This window comes from Aotus nancymaae, unplaced genomic scaffold (assembly GCF_030222135.1).
Source record: "Aotus nancymaae isolate 86718 unplaced genomic scaffold, 86718_ANA_hifiasm-v0.15.2.pri h1tg000040l, whole genome shotgun sequence".
NCBI lineage: Eukaryota > Metazoa > Chordata > Mammalia > Primates > Aotidae > Aotus > Aotus nancymaae.
The window spans coordinates 125,557,708-125,570,982 of NW_026988454.1; the positions used below are offsets into that span (position 1 = coordinate 125,557,708).

The 13,275-nt window shown below is 38.7% G+C and overlaps 2 protein-coding genes across 5 annotated transcripts in view; one reads left to right on the plus strand and one right to left on the minus strand.

Moving 5' to 3' along the window:
* The window catches only part of LOC135268095 (copine-5-like), a 38,816-nt gene that overhangs the window by 8,758 nt on the left and 16,783 nt on the right, over nucleotides 1-13,275 (plus strand). The window lies entirely within an intron of this gene.
* LOC135268384 (thyroid receptor-interacting protein 11-like) lies at nucleotides 5,168-10,953 on the minus strand. The gene is given in 2 exon segments (XM_064361105.1): nucleotides 5,168-5,370; nucleotides 5,373-10,953. Coding segments are annotated over 2 exon segments (5,640 nt in total). The 5' UTR covers nucleotides 10,881-10,953; the 3' UTR covers nucleotides 5,168-5,238.

The window sequence follows — 13,275 nt, forward strand, 5'->3', positions numbered from 1 at the left end:
AATTCTTAAACTCATGAGTGATTTTTAAATCTTACTTTCTCAGCAGCCGCTTTCTCATAACAGTGAGGGTTTTCAAGGTAAATGTATAAAAGAGCCAGGTGTGGTGGCTCATGCCTGTAATCCCAACACTTTGGGAGGCTGAGGCAAGAGGATTGCTTGAACCCAAGATTTTGAGACCAACTTGGGCAACATAGTAGGACCCTATCTCTACAAAAAAAAAAAAAAAAAAAAAAAAAAAATTTAGATATGGTGGCACATACCTGTAGTCTCAGCTACTTGGAAGGCTGAGGTGGGAGGATCACTTGAGCCTGGGAGGCTGAGGCTGCAGTGAACTGTGATAGTGCCACTGTGGCACTCCAGCCTGGGTAACAGAATGAGACCCTAGGCATGCAAAGGGGGTTTAAGTTGATACTCAACTTGAAACAGTTGAGATTTTTACTATGTGATTTTTCAACATCGTCTGTAGGATTAGTACTACATTTTTATTTGGGAAGTCTTTTGTTTTGTTAAAATACCTGAATTACGTGCTTTTTTAGTCATAACAGATTCTTCCATATGTATTACTAAAACTAATTAAAAACTAGGCTATTGAATACTAAGTTATGTGATATTAACTTTGCCTGACTTTAGTATTATCATGGAACATGGACGTTCCGTGCTCTAATAGTGGCACTGTTCCGCCTTTAAATTGTGATCTTAGTTGTTGTTTTGCCTTTTAAGAATGTGTGTTATTATTATCTATGTGCAACCTGTGCTTACTGTAGAAAATTAGGTGTGATAGATAAGAAAAAAAAGAAAAAAATCGCAAAAACTTCCACTTCTTTTACAGAGATGTTACCGGTAACAAAATGTTACCGTTAACATTTTGGGGTGTATACTTCTAGATTTTTTTTCTGTGCAGGTATGTTTTTATGTGAATATGTTATTTCTTAAAAACTAGGATTAGACAGTATGTACTGTTTTTGAAGTGATTTAATAATTATTAGTTTGGATGTGCTAAAATTTATTTAACCAAGCCCTTATTGTTGGACAGGTTTTTATTGTAGTTAGTGCCATAGTGAATTTTTTTAGTTCTTTAGTAGTGATTTCTGAGATTTTGGTGCATCCATCATCCAAGCAGTGTACACTGTACCCAATGTGTAGTTTTTTATACCTCAAAGTCCACTATATCATTCTTATGCCATTACATCCTCATAAGCTTAGCTCCCAGGTATGAGTGGGAACATATGATGTTTGGTTTTTCCATTCCAGAGTTAACTTCAATTAGGATAGATTCCTAATTCCATCTAGGTTGCTGTGAATGCCATTAAGAAATAATGACTTTAAACCTCTTTTCTCTGTTTAGTGAAAACTATAAACCTATAGATGATAAGCAGAAGTCAACCTAAAGGAGAAAAAAAAGTTGCAAAAAAAAAAAAAAACAAACAAAAAACCAAGGCACATCATAATCAAATAGCTTAAAATTGGTGGTATTGAAATAAAATGTTGTTGTTGTTGTTGAGACAGGGTCTTGCTTTGTCTCCCAGGCTGGAGTACAGTGGCACTATCATGGCTAACTGCAGCCTCGACCTCCCAGGCTGAAGCAGTCCTTCCACCTCAGCCTGTCAAGTAGCTGGGACTACAGGCATGCACCACCATACCTGGATAATTATTGTATATTTTGTTGAGTAGGGGTTTCGCCATGTTGCTCAGGTTGGTCTCCCAAAGTGTTGGGATTACAGGTGTGAGCCACTATGCCCAGCTAATTTTTGTATTTTTAGTTGAGATGGGGTTTCACTGTGTTGGCCAGGCTGGTCTTGAACTCCTGACCTCAAGAAATCCACTCACCTCTGCCTCCCAAAGTGTTGGGGTTACAGGCCTGAGCCACCATGCCTGGCCCATTTTTAACTTCTTAAAAAGATAATTGACTAAAACACAAATACTAACAATGCTTTGAGGGCTTATACATAGAAATTAATTGATGTCAGTAGCATAAAGAATGGGGTAAGGGGAAATATAGAATTTTTAGGTGCTTATATCATATATGAAGTGGTATGACATTTGAAGGTAGGCTGTGTATGTTTTAGAACCATTCTTATACAACAAAATAAAAATAGTAAGCCTATGTAGGATATAAAATGGATACTAAAAAATAGTCCAAAAGAAGATAGACAAAGATGAAAAAAATAAGCAAATAACAGGACAAAAATAGAGCAAAACAGTAGATGTAAATCTAGTAATATTGATAGTTATAATAAATATAAATGACTTAAACACTCAATTTAAAAAGCAAAGATTGTCAGATTATATAAAAAAGCAAGACTCAAGTACAGATGCTCCTTGACTTATGATGGTGTTAGGTCCTGTTAAACCCATTGTAAGTTGAAAATAGTCGAAATATATTTAAAACTCATAATTGATTGGGCATGATGCCTGTAATCCCAGCACTTTGGGAAGCCAAGGCTGGCAGATCATTTGAACCTAGGAGTTCAAGAGCAGCCTGGACAGCATGGTGAAAACCCATCTCTACAAAAAATATAAAAATTAGCTGGATGTGTTGGTGTGCACAGCTACATACCTCAAGGAACCCACAGTCTGCTAAGAGAAACAGACATGTGAATAAAGAGCTGTGAAATGAAGCTGTACATTTTATCAGACAAAAACATGCAAATAAAACAGAAGAGGAGTAAATTAGGGTAGGAAATTGTTTAGAAGGGGGCTTAGCTGAATTGTTCTATAAATTTCATGAGAAATGCCCATCACGGAAGATGGTATTTCATACTAGATTCATTGTTAATTATCTAAATTAGCTGCACTGCACATTATCCAATATAACTCAACCGATCAACAAAGTTTCACCTGGAGAAATTTCTGAAATGTTATTTTAATACATCTTGTTTTAAGTTAGTATCTTTTCCGTAGGTTGACTGGAGAGGATCAAGGGTAGATGTGAAATGACCAAGAGTCAGGTAATTCTAGGAGTTCAAGCGAGAGAAAATGGTGACTTGCACAGGCCATCCAGGAAGTCAGATGAACCAGATTGAGGGGAGAAAGGGGCAGAGGTAACAGGTCAAGGGTGACTCTTGGGTGGCTGGTTTGCACAGGCTAATGAATGGTGCTGACATTGTTGCAAGGAGGAACTTTAGAAAGGGACCAGGATTTTTCCACTATTTTTCCTGTAGGGATACGTAAGTAGAGAGTGAAATGTGGAAGCAGTGAAGTTTGGTTTTGAATATGCTGAATGTGAGGCAAAGCAATGCAGGTGGAGATGTCAAGTAGGCAGCTGGATGTAGGGGCTGGAAAATTAAGGGTGAGGTCTGGAATAGAGAATTCAGTTGCTGAGCATTCTGTGTTTAGGTAGCAATTGCATCCACGGACATATGTGAAATCAGATGGGAAGGTAGTGTGGGGTTAGAGTAAAACCTAGACTGATACTCAGGGCAAATTTATCATTTTATTCTACACAAGGGAAATTAACCTGCAAATAACTCAGGAAAAATACTCATGAAGATGAGGGGAGCCCAGGCATGGTTAGAATTAGCATCCATTAGTTCTGGCTCTTCATATGGTCCTTCTTCCATTAAAATGCAATGGTCTTGCTTAGTCTTTGATCACTTCATATACTTTCTATAGTGTACACTCCCTCTGAGAGAGAGAGAGAGAGAGAGAGAGAGGTGTGTGTGTGTGTGTGTGTGTGTGTGTGTGTGTGTGTGTGTGAGAGAGAGATATGGTTAGGCTTTTTGTCCCCAGCCAAATCTCATCTTGAATTATAATTCCCATAATCCCAATAATCCTCAAGTGTCAAGGGAGAGACCAGGTAGAGGTAATTGGATCATGAGGGCAGCTTCCTGCATGCTATTCTCATGATACTGAGTGAGATCTCATGAAATCTGATGGTTTTCTAAGTGTCTAGTAGTTCCTCCTGCATTCATTCTCCATCCTGCCACTTTGTGAAGAAGGTGCCTTGCTTCCCCTTTGCCTTTGTCATGATTGTAAGTTTCCTGAGTCCTCCCAGCCATGGGGAACTGTGTCAATTAAACCTCTTTCCTTTATAAACTACCCAATCTCAGGCTGGATTGCTGTACCTCATCTATAGGAAGTGGCATGTTCAGTGATATTGCTAATTATAGTTATGTAGATGCAGCTGTATGGTTTAACACTTACATGAAAGTTGTATGAATTTGCGTAAAGAAACCTTTAGTTTTAAGTTGATATCTTTAGATATCTTAGATGTTAAAACTAAGTGATGTATCTGGACTGTATACTCAACAATAAAACGGAAAAAACAAGTGATACATCCAAAAACTTGGATGAATCTCAAGGGAGTTATGCTGAGTGAAGAAAAGCCAGTCTCAAGAGGTGACATACTGATTCCATTTATATAACACTCTCAAAATAACAAAATGACTGAGATGGAGAACAGTTAGTGGTTGTCAGGGATTCAGGAGAGGGACAGTGAGAGAGGTGGCTATGATTATGAGAGGGCAGCCGGAGCGGGAGGGGTGGATGCTTGTGATGGAAGTGTTTTGTATCTTGACTATGGTGGTAATCACATGAATCTACATACAGGGCTGGGCGCAGTGGCTCATGCCTATAATCCAAGCACTTTGTGAGGCTGAGGAGGGAGGATCACTTGAGCCCCGGAGTTTGACACCAGCCTGGCAACATAGTGAGACCCCATCTCTATTTCAAACAACTACAAAAAAAGAATCTACACACATGATAACATTGCACAGGACCAAATACATACTTTGTGTCAGGGCACCTATAACCTTTCAGGGGCAATCTTACTGGCCTTTTCCCACAAAGTCCTCTAAAGATGATCAATATATGCTTCAGATCAACTTTTCACACTATGCAGAGAAGCCACTTCTTCATTGAAAAGAAAAACAAAACTCTTTTGATAAACCACAATCTCTAGCTTAAATGGGCTTGGAAATCACATAAGGAAATAAAAAGCTAACATACAGCTACTGGTATTTTTGTCTCTCTGTATTTTGTAAGTTAAGATAAAAGATAAATCAAATCTTCCTAGCTTAAATTAGGTCAAATCAGAAGGAATAAAGCAGATTATGTAACAAACACTTGCTCCTGACACCTGCAGTGTCTAAAAACATTAGGAATGTTTTAATTCAATTCAGAAGAAGCACAACTACAAACAAATACACGACTTTTTGCAAAAGGCCATTTTGTGATAAAGTACATACGTATAGTGTTCACGGTTTATTTGAAGTGCTAGATTGTCTCTGGCTGAATCCTCTATTGCTTTAAAAGGTCTTTCAACGCAACTCCAGCACAGTTATCAGGTAACACTGGCAAAGGTGTAAATGTGGGCCAAACATCTGAGATGGGTTTCAAAAGGTGATGCCGGGGCTCACCAGGTCCAAGTCCCCAAGTCCAGCTAGGTTAACAAGAGGAACAGCTGCTGAGCCAGGAGCCAAAAATGGATTTACATCTGTTCTTTTACCAGACCTGGATTCTGCTGTATCTTTAAAACTTTCTGGTGCATTTGTATCTAGTGTTCTCCTTCCCGGTGAATCTAGAGGTTTCATATCATGAACAGAAAGCTTTGGTGGTAGAACAGATGAATGAGATTCTGTTTCTAGAAATTTAACAGAAAGTTCTGAAAAAGAACTATGAAGCACAGATTGCTGAATTGATTTCAAAGGTGTGTTGAGAACAATTTCTGATCCTCCTCCAAGCCACCCAGTCATCCACCTGGTAACCCCGCCCTAATTGTCATGAAACAACTGCTCCATCTCCCCCCTTCTCACACCCAGGATGCTCCCCATCAACCGTAACACTTCATGACGCAGATTTTTCGGTGCCTGGAAATGACCGATGAAGAGGTTTCTCATTAGGACTTTGTCCACGTTTCCTTCTGAGGTGTTTGCTAAGTTCATCAATTTCTTTTGTACATCATCCAGCTTTTCTGATTGGATCTCATTTTGTTTTCTAAGTTCTTCAATTTGTTCTTTAAGTCTTGATGCTGAATCCAGTGCAGCATTTGCTACATCCAAATGTTCCTGTAATGATAACACTTTTCTTTCCAGATGTTCCTCCTTTTTCTTCCATTCAGCTCTAAGATGTATGTGCTTTTCTAGCTCAGCAGAACGGGTATAAGAATCTTCTGATTCTAGAAGATGATTATGCAATCTCTCTAGCTCCTGGTTTGACCAAAATTTGTTGTCACGTAAATGTTGAAGCTCAATCTGTAGGGCAGTGTTTTCCATTTGCTTTTGTTTCAGGGACAACATGACTTGGTCTCTCTCCTGTTGAAACACGGCTGTCTTCTCCTGCATTAATTTAACTGCCTTTATGAGCTGATTTAACTCCTTAATCTTGCCCTGTTCTTTTTCTTTTGATAGCTCTTCAAAAGCAAGCGCCTTCTCCTTCATTGAATGGCACTCAAACTCTTTTTCTTGCATCATCATAGAAAACTTCACGTTGGTCTCTTGCAATGCTTGATATTCTGTTTCCTTTTCTCTGGATGTTTCTACTATGTTTTCACTTTCTCCTTTTAGTTTGCCAATGTCCGTCACTAGAATTAATATTTTCTCCTTCAGGTTTGTGACTCCCTGCCTCAAAAGTTTGTTTTCATTTACTTTGTTAGTGAGTTTTTTATTGGAAGAAAGTAATTGATTACTTTTGGCTTTGATTAAAATATCTTTTCCCTTAAGTAACATTTGCAAAACATCTTGTTTCTCCTTTAGCTGCTTAATTTGTGAATCAGTTTTTTCGTGTTCTTTTCTTTCTAGCTCTGAGGTGGCAGCAATTGAATCAGACAATCTCTGATTATTTGCCTGGAGCGTTCTAATTGTTGCATCTTTTTGCTGTAGTGCTTTTCCGAGCTCTTCCAGCTCTTGCTGTAGCAATTCAGAAGATTCATTCAATACCTCAGACTTACTTGCTGTAAGCGACTCTGCTGACTGGGGAGTCAGCAATGATGCTGAAGACAGCTGGGGTGAAATAACACCAAGTTTTCCTAAAAGAAGATCCTTGGTATTGCAGAGCTCCCCAATGCTGTGCTGAAGTTGTGCTAATTCCTGCCTCAAATTTTTGAATTTGGTTTCGTTCTGCTCATAACTTTGGATCAGGCCAGTATAGTCCACTTGTAATTTAGAATTATTGTCACTGTCAACCAAAACTTGTGCCTGAAGTTGGTGAAGTTCTTCCTGAAACTGGGCGGACTCACGTTGCGTATTTTGTACTGTGGTCATCACCTGCTGTTTCCACTCTTCCATTTCCTTTACTTGCTGTTTTAACTTGCCACGTTCCTGTAAGAGCTCCTCAAATTGATTACTATTAACACCTCCAACCTCATTACCAGTGCTGGATGTTCGTAAAACTGCCAATAAGGTCTGACATTTTTGATTTAGTGCATCTGTTTTGATGTCTTTCTCTCGAATGATACGTGATAAATTCTGAACAGTTTCTCTAAACATATCTTGGCAACTACTTTCAAATCTAGTGGACAAGTTTTTATTTTCATCTTGCAGTTTGATGAGAGCTGCTTCTTTGGCAGCAACTCTGTCCATCATTTTGTGATATTTTCTTTTTAGATCGTTATTTTCCCTAATCTTCTCATTCAAAACAGTGAAAAGCTGTTCTCTTTCCATAGCATAGGGCTGCAGTCGCTGTTGAAGGTAAACAACATCTTGATTACAGGAAGCTGAAGGCATTCTAGCCTGAAGAGCTTGTATCTCCAAATCTTTCTGCTGAATGATCTGAGGTGGTTTACCAACTTCATCTTTGGACAGCTGATCAATCGGTTTAGTTAAAGCTGTATTCTTTTCATTTATAAGTTTAATCTCCAGTTCTCGCGCTTTGATTCCTTTCACTAATCTTTCCGTTTCAGCTTTAGATAAATCATGCTCTTCACTTCCATTTTTTAAATTAAGGCTCTGCACTTTGGTTTCTTGAAAAACATCAGAGTTATCTGTTTGAATCTTCTGCTTTTCTTTGTAAAACTGGGTTTTCATTGGTTCAGTTGTTTCTTGCAAACACTTAACTTGCTCATTGTTCTCCAAACAGAGCTGGGTGTGCGTGGCGTGCCTTTGCTCATGCTGGTGTCTCAACTCATCCATGTCCTTCTGCTCTTGTAAAGACTGAAGTAGTTGCATCTTACTCTGGTTTTGATCTTCAGTTATCTTTGGATCGTGTTCAGTTTCCTCTTCAAGATGATCCTTGATCATGTTCAGTTGAGATACCTCAGATTCTAGTTCAGTAACACTATCAAGGGTTTTTGGATCAGCCACAGGTGCAGTTCGACTCTGCTGTTCCCCGAACCATTCCAGTTTTTCTTGCAGATGATTATTTTCTTCTTTCATGGATCCAAGACTTCTGTCCCTTTCCCGTATGGTCTGTCCTAAAATGTCATGTTTTCTTAAGGCCTGAGAATATTTATCCAACTCCTCTTGCAACTTCGAACTATTTTCTTGAAGGTTTTCAATAACAATTTCTGTCTCGTTTAAAAGTTGTGTCATTTGCTTCTGCTCTTCTAGACTAGATGACAAAATGTCCTTAATTTCTTCATGATCAATATCCATTTGTCCAATATGCTTTTTGAGTTCTGCTATTTCAATGTCTTTCTTTTGATTGAGTTTAATTAAATGCTCATGTTCCAGCTGCAAGGCAGAGGTATTCAAGTTACATGCATTTGACAATTCTTCAATGGTTTTCTCATGCTTGTTTGCTTCTTCCGATAGCTTCTTTTTAGCCTGACACAATTCTGCTTCTATCTCTCCTTTTTCCATTTTTAGAGTCTCCACAATGGTGTTGTTTTCAAGAGAAAGCTGATTGCTATTAGCAATACATTCTTCCAGCTGATGCCTCACATCTTCACATGCTGAAACTAACTTTTCATTTTCCATTTTGACATCAAAAGCAACTTTCTTCAAATTTTCATTGAGCTGCTCTAATTCTGAAAGACTTTGCTTTAAGTTCCTGACTTCGGCTTCTTTTTCTTTAATTAAGTTGTCCTTAAAATTACTACTAGAGTCTTGATTTAAAGAGTGAGTTAACTCATTCCTGACTCTAGAAAGCTCCTCGTCATTTTGTCTAATATACTCTTTAAGTTCCACATTCTCCTTCTGGATGCTTACGTTATTTTTTTGTGATTTATTTAGCTGATCTTCTAAATCTTCTATTTTGTCCTCAAGTTTCTGCTTGGTTAAATGTAAATCATTTATGGCCATTTCACTTTGAAGTAATGTTTGTTTTTGCACATCTAACTCTTTAGTAATGTCCATTTTATCATCTTCAAGTTGATGGACTTTCTCTTTTTCATCATTTAGATCTTGCTTCAGTTTACTGATGATGAAATCTCCTTCAGTTTGTTGTTTTGATAGCTGATCTTTTATCAAAAGCATGTGCATTTTAGAATCTTGATTCTCTCTGTCCAATTTTTCTATCTTAGCTATCAGGATTTTCTTTTCACTAATACTCTGATTGAGTTCTTGTTCCTTTGCTTCCAAATTAAGTCTTAAATTATATAATTCTGAATCCAAACTTACGTCTCTTGTAGCTGTACTTTTGATTAGTTCATATTCATTGTTTGATTTTAAAAGTGATATCTGAAGTTCTTCTTTTTCTTGACTCAGCAATGACTTCTCTTTTTCTAGGTCTTCAATATGCATTTTAAGTTTCAGATTGTCTTCAACAAGACTGTCATCCTGGTTTAAACTACTCAGTCTCATTATTTCATTTTTGGCATCAGACAGTGCTTGTCGTAGTCTGAACACTTCTTCCACTGATGCACTCTGTGCCGTAATTCTTTCCTTTTCTGTCACAGTATCACTTTGCTTCATACCATAGGGCTGCAATTCACTACACTCCAATTTCAAGTTTTCACATTCTTCTATTACTTGTATCTTTTCCACATTTAGCTGTTCTTGTTCTTTCGTCAACATATCTCTATCATTTTCTGCAGAAGATAATTTTTTATTTATATCTTTTATTTTATCCTCACGTTCTTCAATTTTTTTGGTAGACTCCACTTTTTCTGTTTGTAGAAATTGAATAGTTTTTTGCATCTCATAGATTTTGGAGTGATCGGTTTCTGTAGCTCCAAGGCCACCTTGTTGTAACAGATTTGTGAGTTCTTCAATTCGTTTTTCATAGTCACTTAATTCTGCTTGATGTCGTTGACTTTTTTCTGTCAATTTCTGTTGGTACACATTCTGCAGTACTGACATTTCATGTTGATGGTCGTCTATTTCCTGACTTTGTTTCTGTTTCAGTTCCTTAATGATATTTTGTGGTTTGTTTATTTCTCTTTGAGCAGAGCTGTGTGTTCTTCGTGCTGTTGAAGTGTGATCAATATCCCTCCAATAGACAACTTCAGATTTAAGTCCTGGAACTTCATTTGACAATCGGTTTATCTGTTGCTGGGATGTAATTACAACATTAGAGTCCATGTCATCATCATGGAAAGCTGAAGGATGATGACTAATCCCATAAGTGAAAAAAGATGCAGTGGTTGCTGGTACACCGCCAGCTCCTGAAGGTACTGACTGAGCAGCCGACTGCAGTTTCAGCCTCTGGTCCTGGAGCACAGTATGTCTGGCTTTAGGATGGTGGATTTTTACCTCTTTTTGTTGAAGTTGATTTTGGTAACTTGTAAATCGGTGTCTCAGTTGAAGCTCTGATGCTTCATGTTTCTCTTGTAGATCAGTACAGAGTTTCTTACACCTTTTATTCTCTGATGTCAAGATTTCATGAATGTCTTCAATTTCGTTTGTCATAAAATCAGGTAATTCTGCTTCCACTTCCTCCGTGCTCCCAGTCAGCATAAACTTTGTAAAGCTTGAAATCTGGCCAGTCAGGGAAGCCGGGCTGCCCCTGACTTGACCCAGAGACTGGTCCCGTCCGAAGCCGAGGCCCCCAAACCAGGACGACATCGCGGTGAGTTTAGTGGCCGACTTGGTCCACTCGGAAAAAAAGACATTTAGCACCGTCGGACGATCCGACCAAATATCCTTGAACGCCTCCCTTCACAAGATGAGTTCAAGTGCGCAGGATTCCGTAACAAAGCGGGGTTCCCAGGCAACGTGGGCTCCAGGTTCTGCTGAGGAACACAGAGGCCTGGCCTGGCCTGGCCTAGGACTTTACCAGGGGCCCTCCTCTAGTGATGCTGTCACCCACGCGGGGCCTTCTGCTCATTCCCACCATCCAGATTGGGCCAGTTCTACTTCTGCTTTAGTGACTCTCCCCAGCTCCCTGGGGCAATTCCTGCCAACTCATCAGCCACCATGACACTCGCCAACAATTTTCTTTTTAAGTTTGGGATACATGTGCAGAATGTATTTCACTTCTTGAGGCTGGCTTTTTTTCACTCAGCATAACTCCCTTGAGATTTTTATTGTTGAGCATATACTCCAGATAGATCACTTAGTTTTAACAGCTAAGATATCTATTTAAAGATATCATCTTTAAACTAAACGTTTCCTTACATAAATTCATACAACTTTCATGTAAGTGTTAAACCATAAGCTGCACCTACATAAGTATACTTAGCAACATCACTGAACGTGCCACTTCCTGATATATGAGGTACAGCAATCCAAGAGTTAACTATTCTCATGATGGTGGCCACTGAGGGCAGTGAAACCACTTTGATAGCACAAGTACCCAGATGTCTGAAACTTAAGAGACTATTTCTTTAATTTTTTAATAAACCCATCATAAAAATGTCCTGACTTGAGACTTAACTGTATCTGGATGTTCATATTTTTATTAGTTGTTGAACTTGTACATTTAAAAAGACATTTCTTGCAAATTTTGTAAATTGTAATATGCCTTTAAAATAGAAACGTTTATAGAACAAAGAAAGATGAAAAATGAAATAAATTCAAATATGTAAATAGGTCTGGCTCAGGCCAGAACTAAATTTGGTTGTTTGCAAGTTTTGCTGTGATGAACTGTAGTTTCTAATATGTTTGGAAGACTGGAAGTCTTAATTACATGTTGAGGGATGAAACAAGATGTTTTGCAAAAGTTATTTAAGGGAAAAGACATCTTAATTAAAGCCAAGAGTGATCAATTACTGTCTTCCAATGAAAACATATACAAAGATAAACCATATTTTGGGCCATAAAGCACTTTTTTTTTTTTTTTGGTGGAGATGGGGTTTTGCTTTGTTGTCCATGCTGTAGTGAAGTGGTACCACGATGGGTCATTACAGCCTTGACCTCCTGGGCTCAAATAGTCCTCCCATTTCAGCTTCCCAAGTAGGTAGAACTACAGATGTGTGCCACTACACCCAGCTAATATTCCTTTTTTTTTTTTTTTTTTTTTGTAGTGTTGGGATCTTACTGTGTTGCCCAGGCTGGTCTAAAACTCCTGAGTTCAGGTGATCCTTCTGCCTCTGCCTCCCAAACTCCTAGGATTATAGGCATGAGCCACTGTGCCTGGCCATGAAACAAGTCTTAAATGAATTCAAAAGGGTTCAAGTCATTAAAAAATGATATCTGATTACCATGGAATTAGGTATCATTAACAGAAAGATTCTTGAGAAATCTCAAATATTTGGAAATTTAAAAATACAAGTAATCTATGGTTTAAAAGAAGGAAAGGTAAATTAAAAAATATTTTGAACTAAATGACAACAGCAATACAACATTAGAAGATATTACTAAAATAGTATTTAGGGATAAATTTGTAGCACCAAATGTATATATTTTGAAAGGAGAGTGAACTCAGATAACTCAAATGACTTCAGCTTCCATCATAAGAAAACAGAAAAACGAGATCATCCTGGTCAACATGGTGAAACCCTGTCTCTACTAAAAATACAAAAAAATAGCTGGGCATGGTGGCGCGTGCCTGTAATCCCAGCTACTCAGGAGGCTGAGGCAGGAGAATTGCCTGAACCCAGGAGGCAGAGGTTACGGTGAGCCGAGATCGTGCCATTGCACTCCAGCCTGGGTAACGAGCGAAACTCCATCTCAAAAAAAAAAAAAAACAAAGAAAAAGTGAGGAGGGTTGAATGAAAATACAAATACAGTAAGTGCGGAAGTCTCGTGGGGGTGCCTGGGGGCCGGGCGGCTCTCGTCACTCAGCCCACTCTCGGCCTTGACTCTACTGGCATTTGGGACTGTACCACTCTGTGCTGTGGGAGGCTGTCCTGTATACTGTGGGGTTTTTAGCAGCATCCCTGGCCTCTACCCACTCCCTCAGTTGGGAAAACCAAAACTGTCTCCAGACATTACCAAATGTTGCTGGGGGTAAAATCGCCCCTGACTGAGACCGCCGAGTTAGCCACGAACAAGCCCATTCTGAGCACCTACTCTGAGC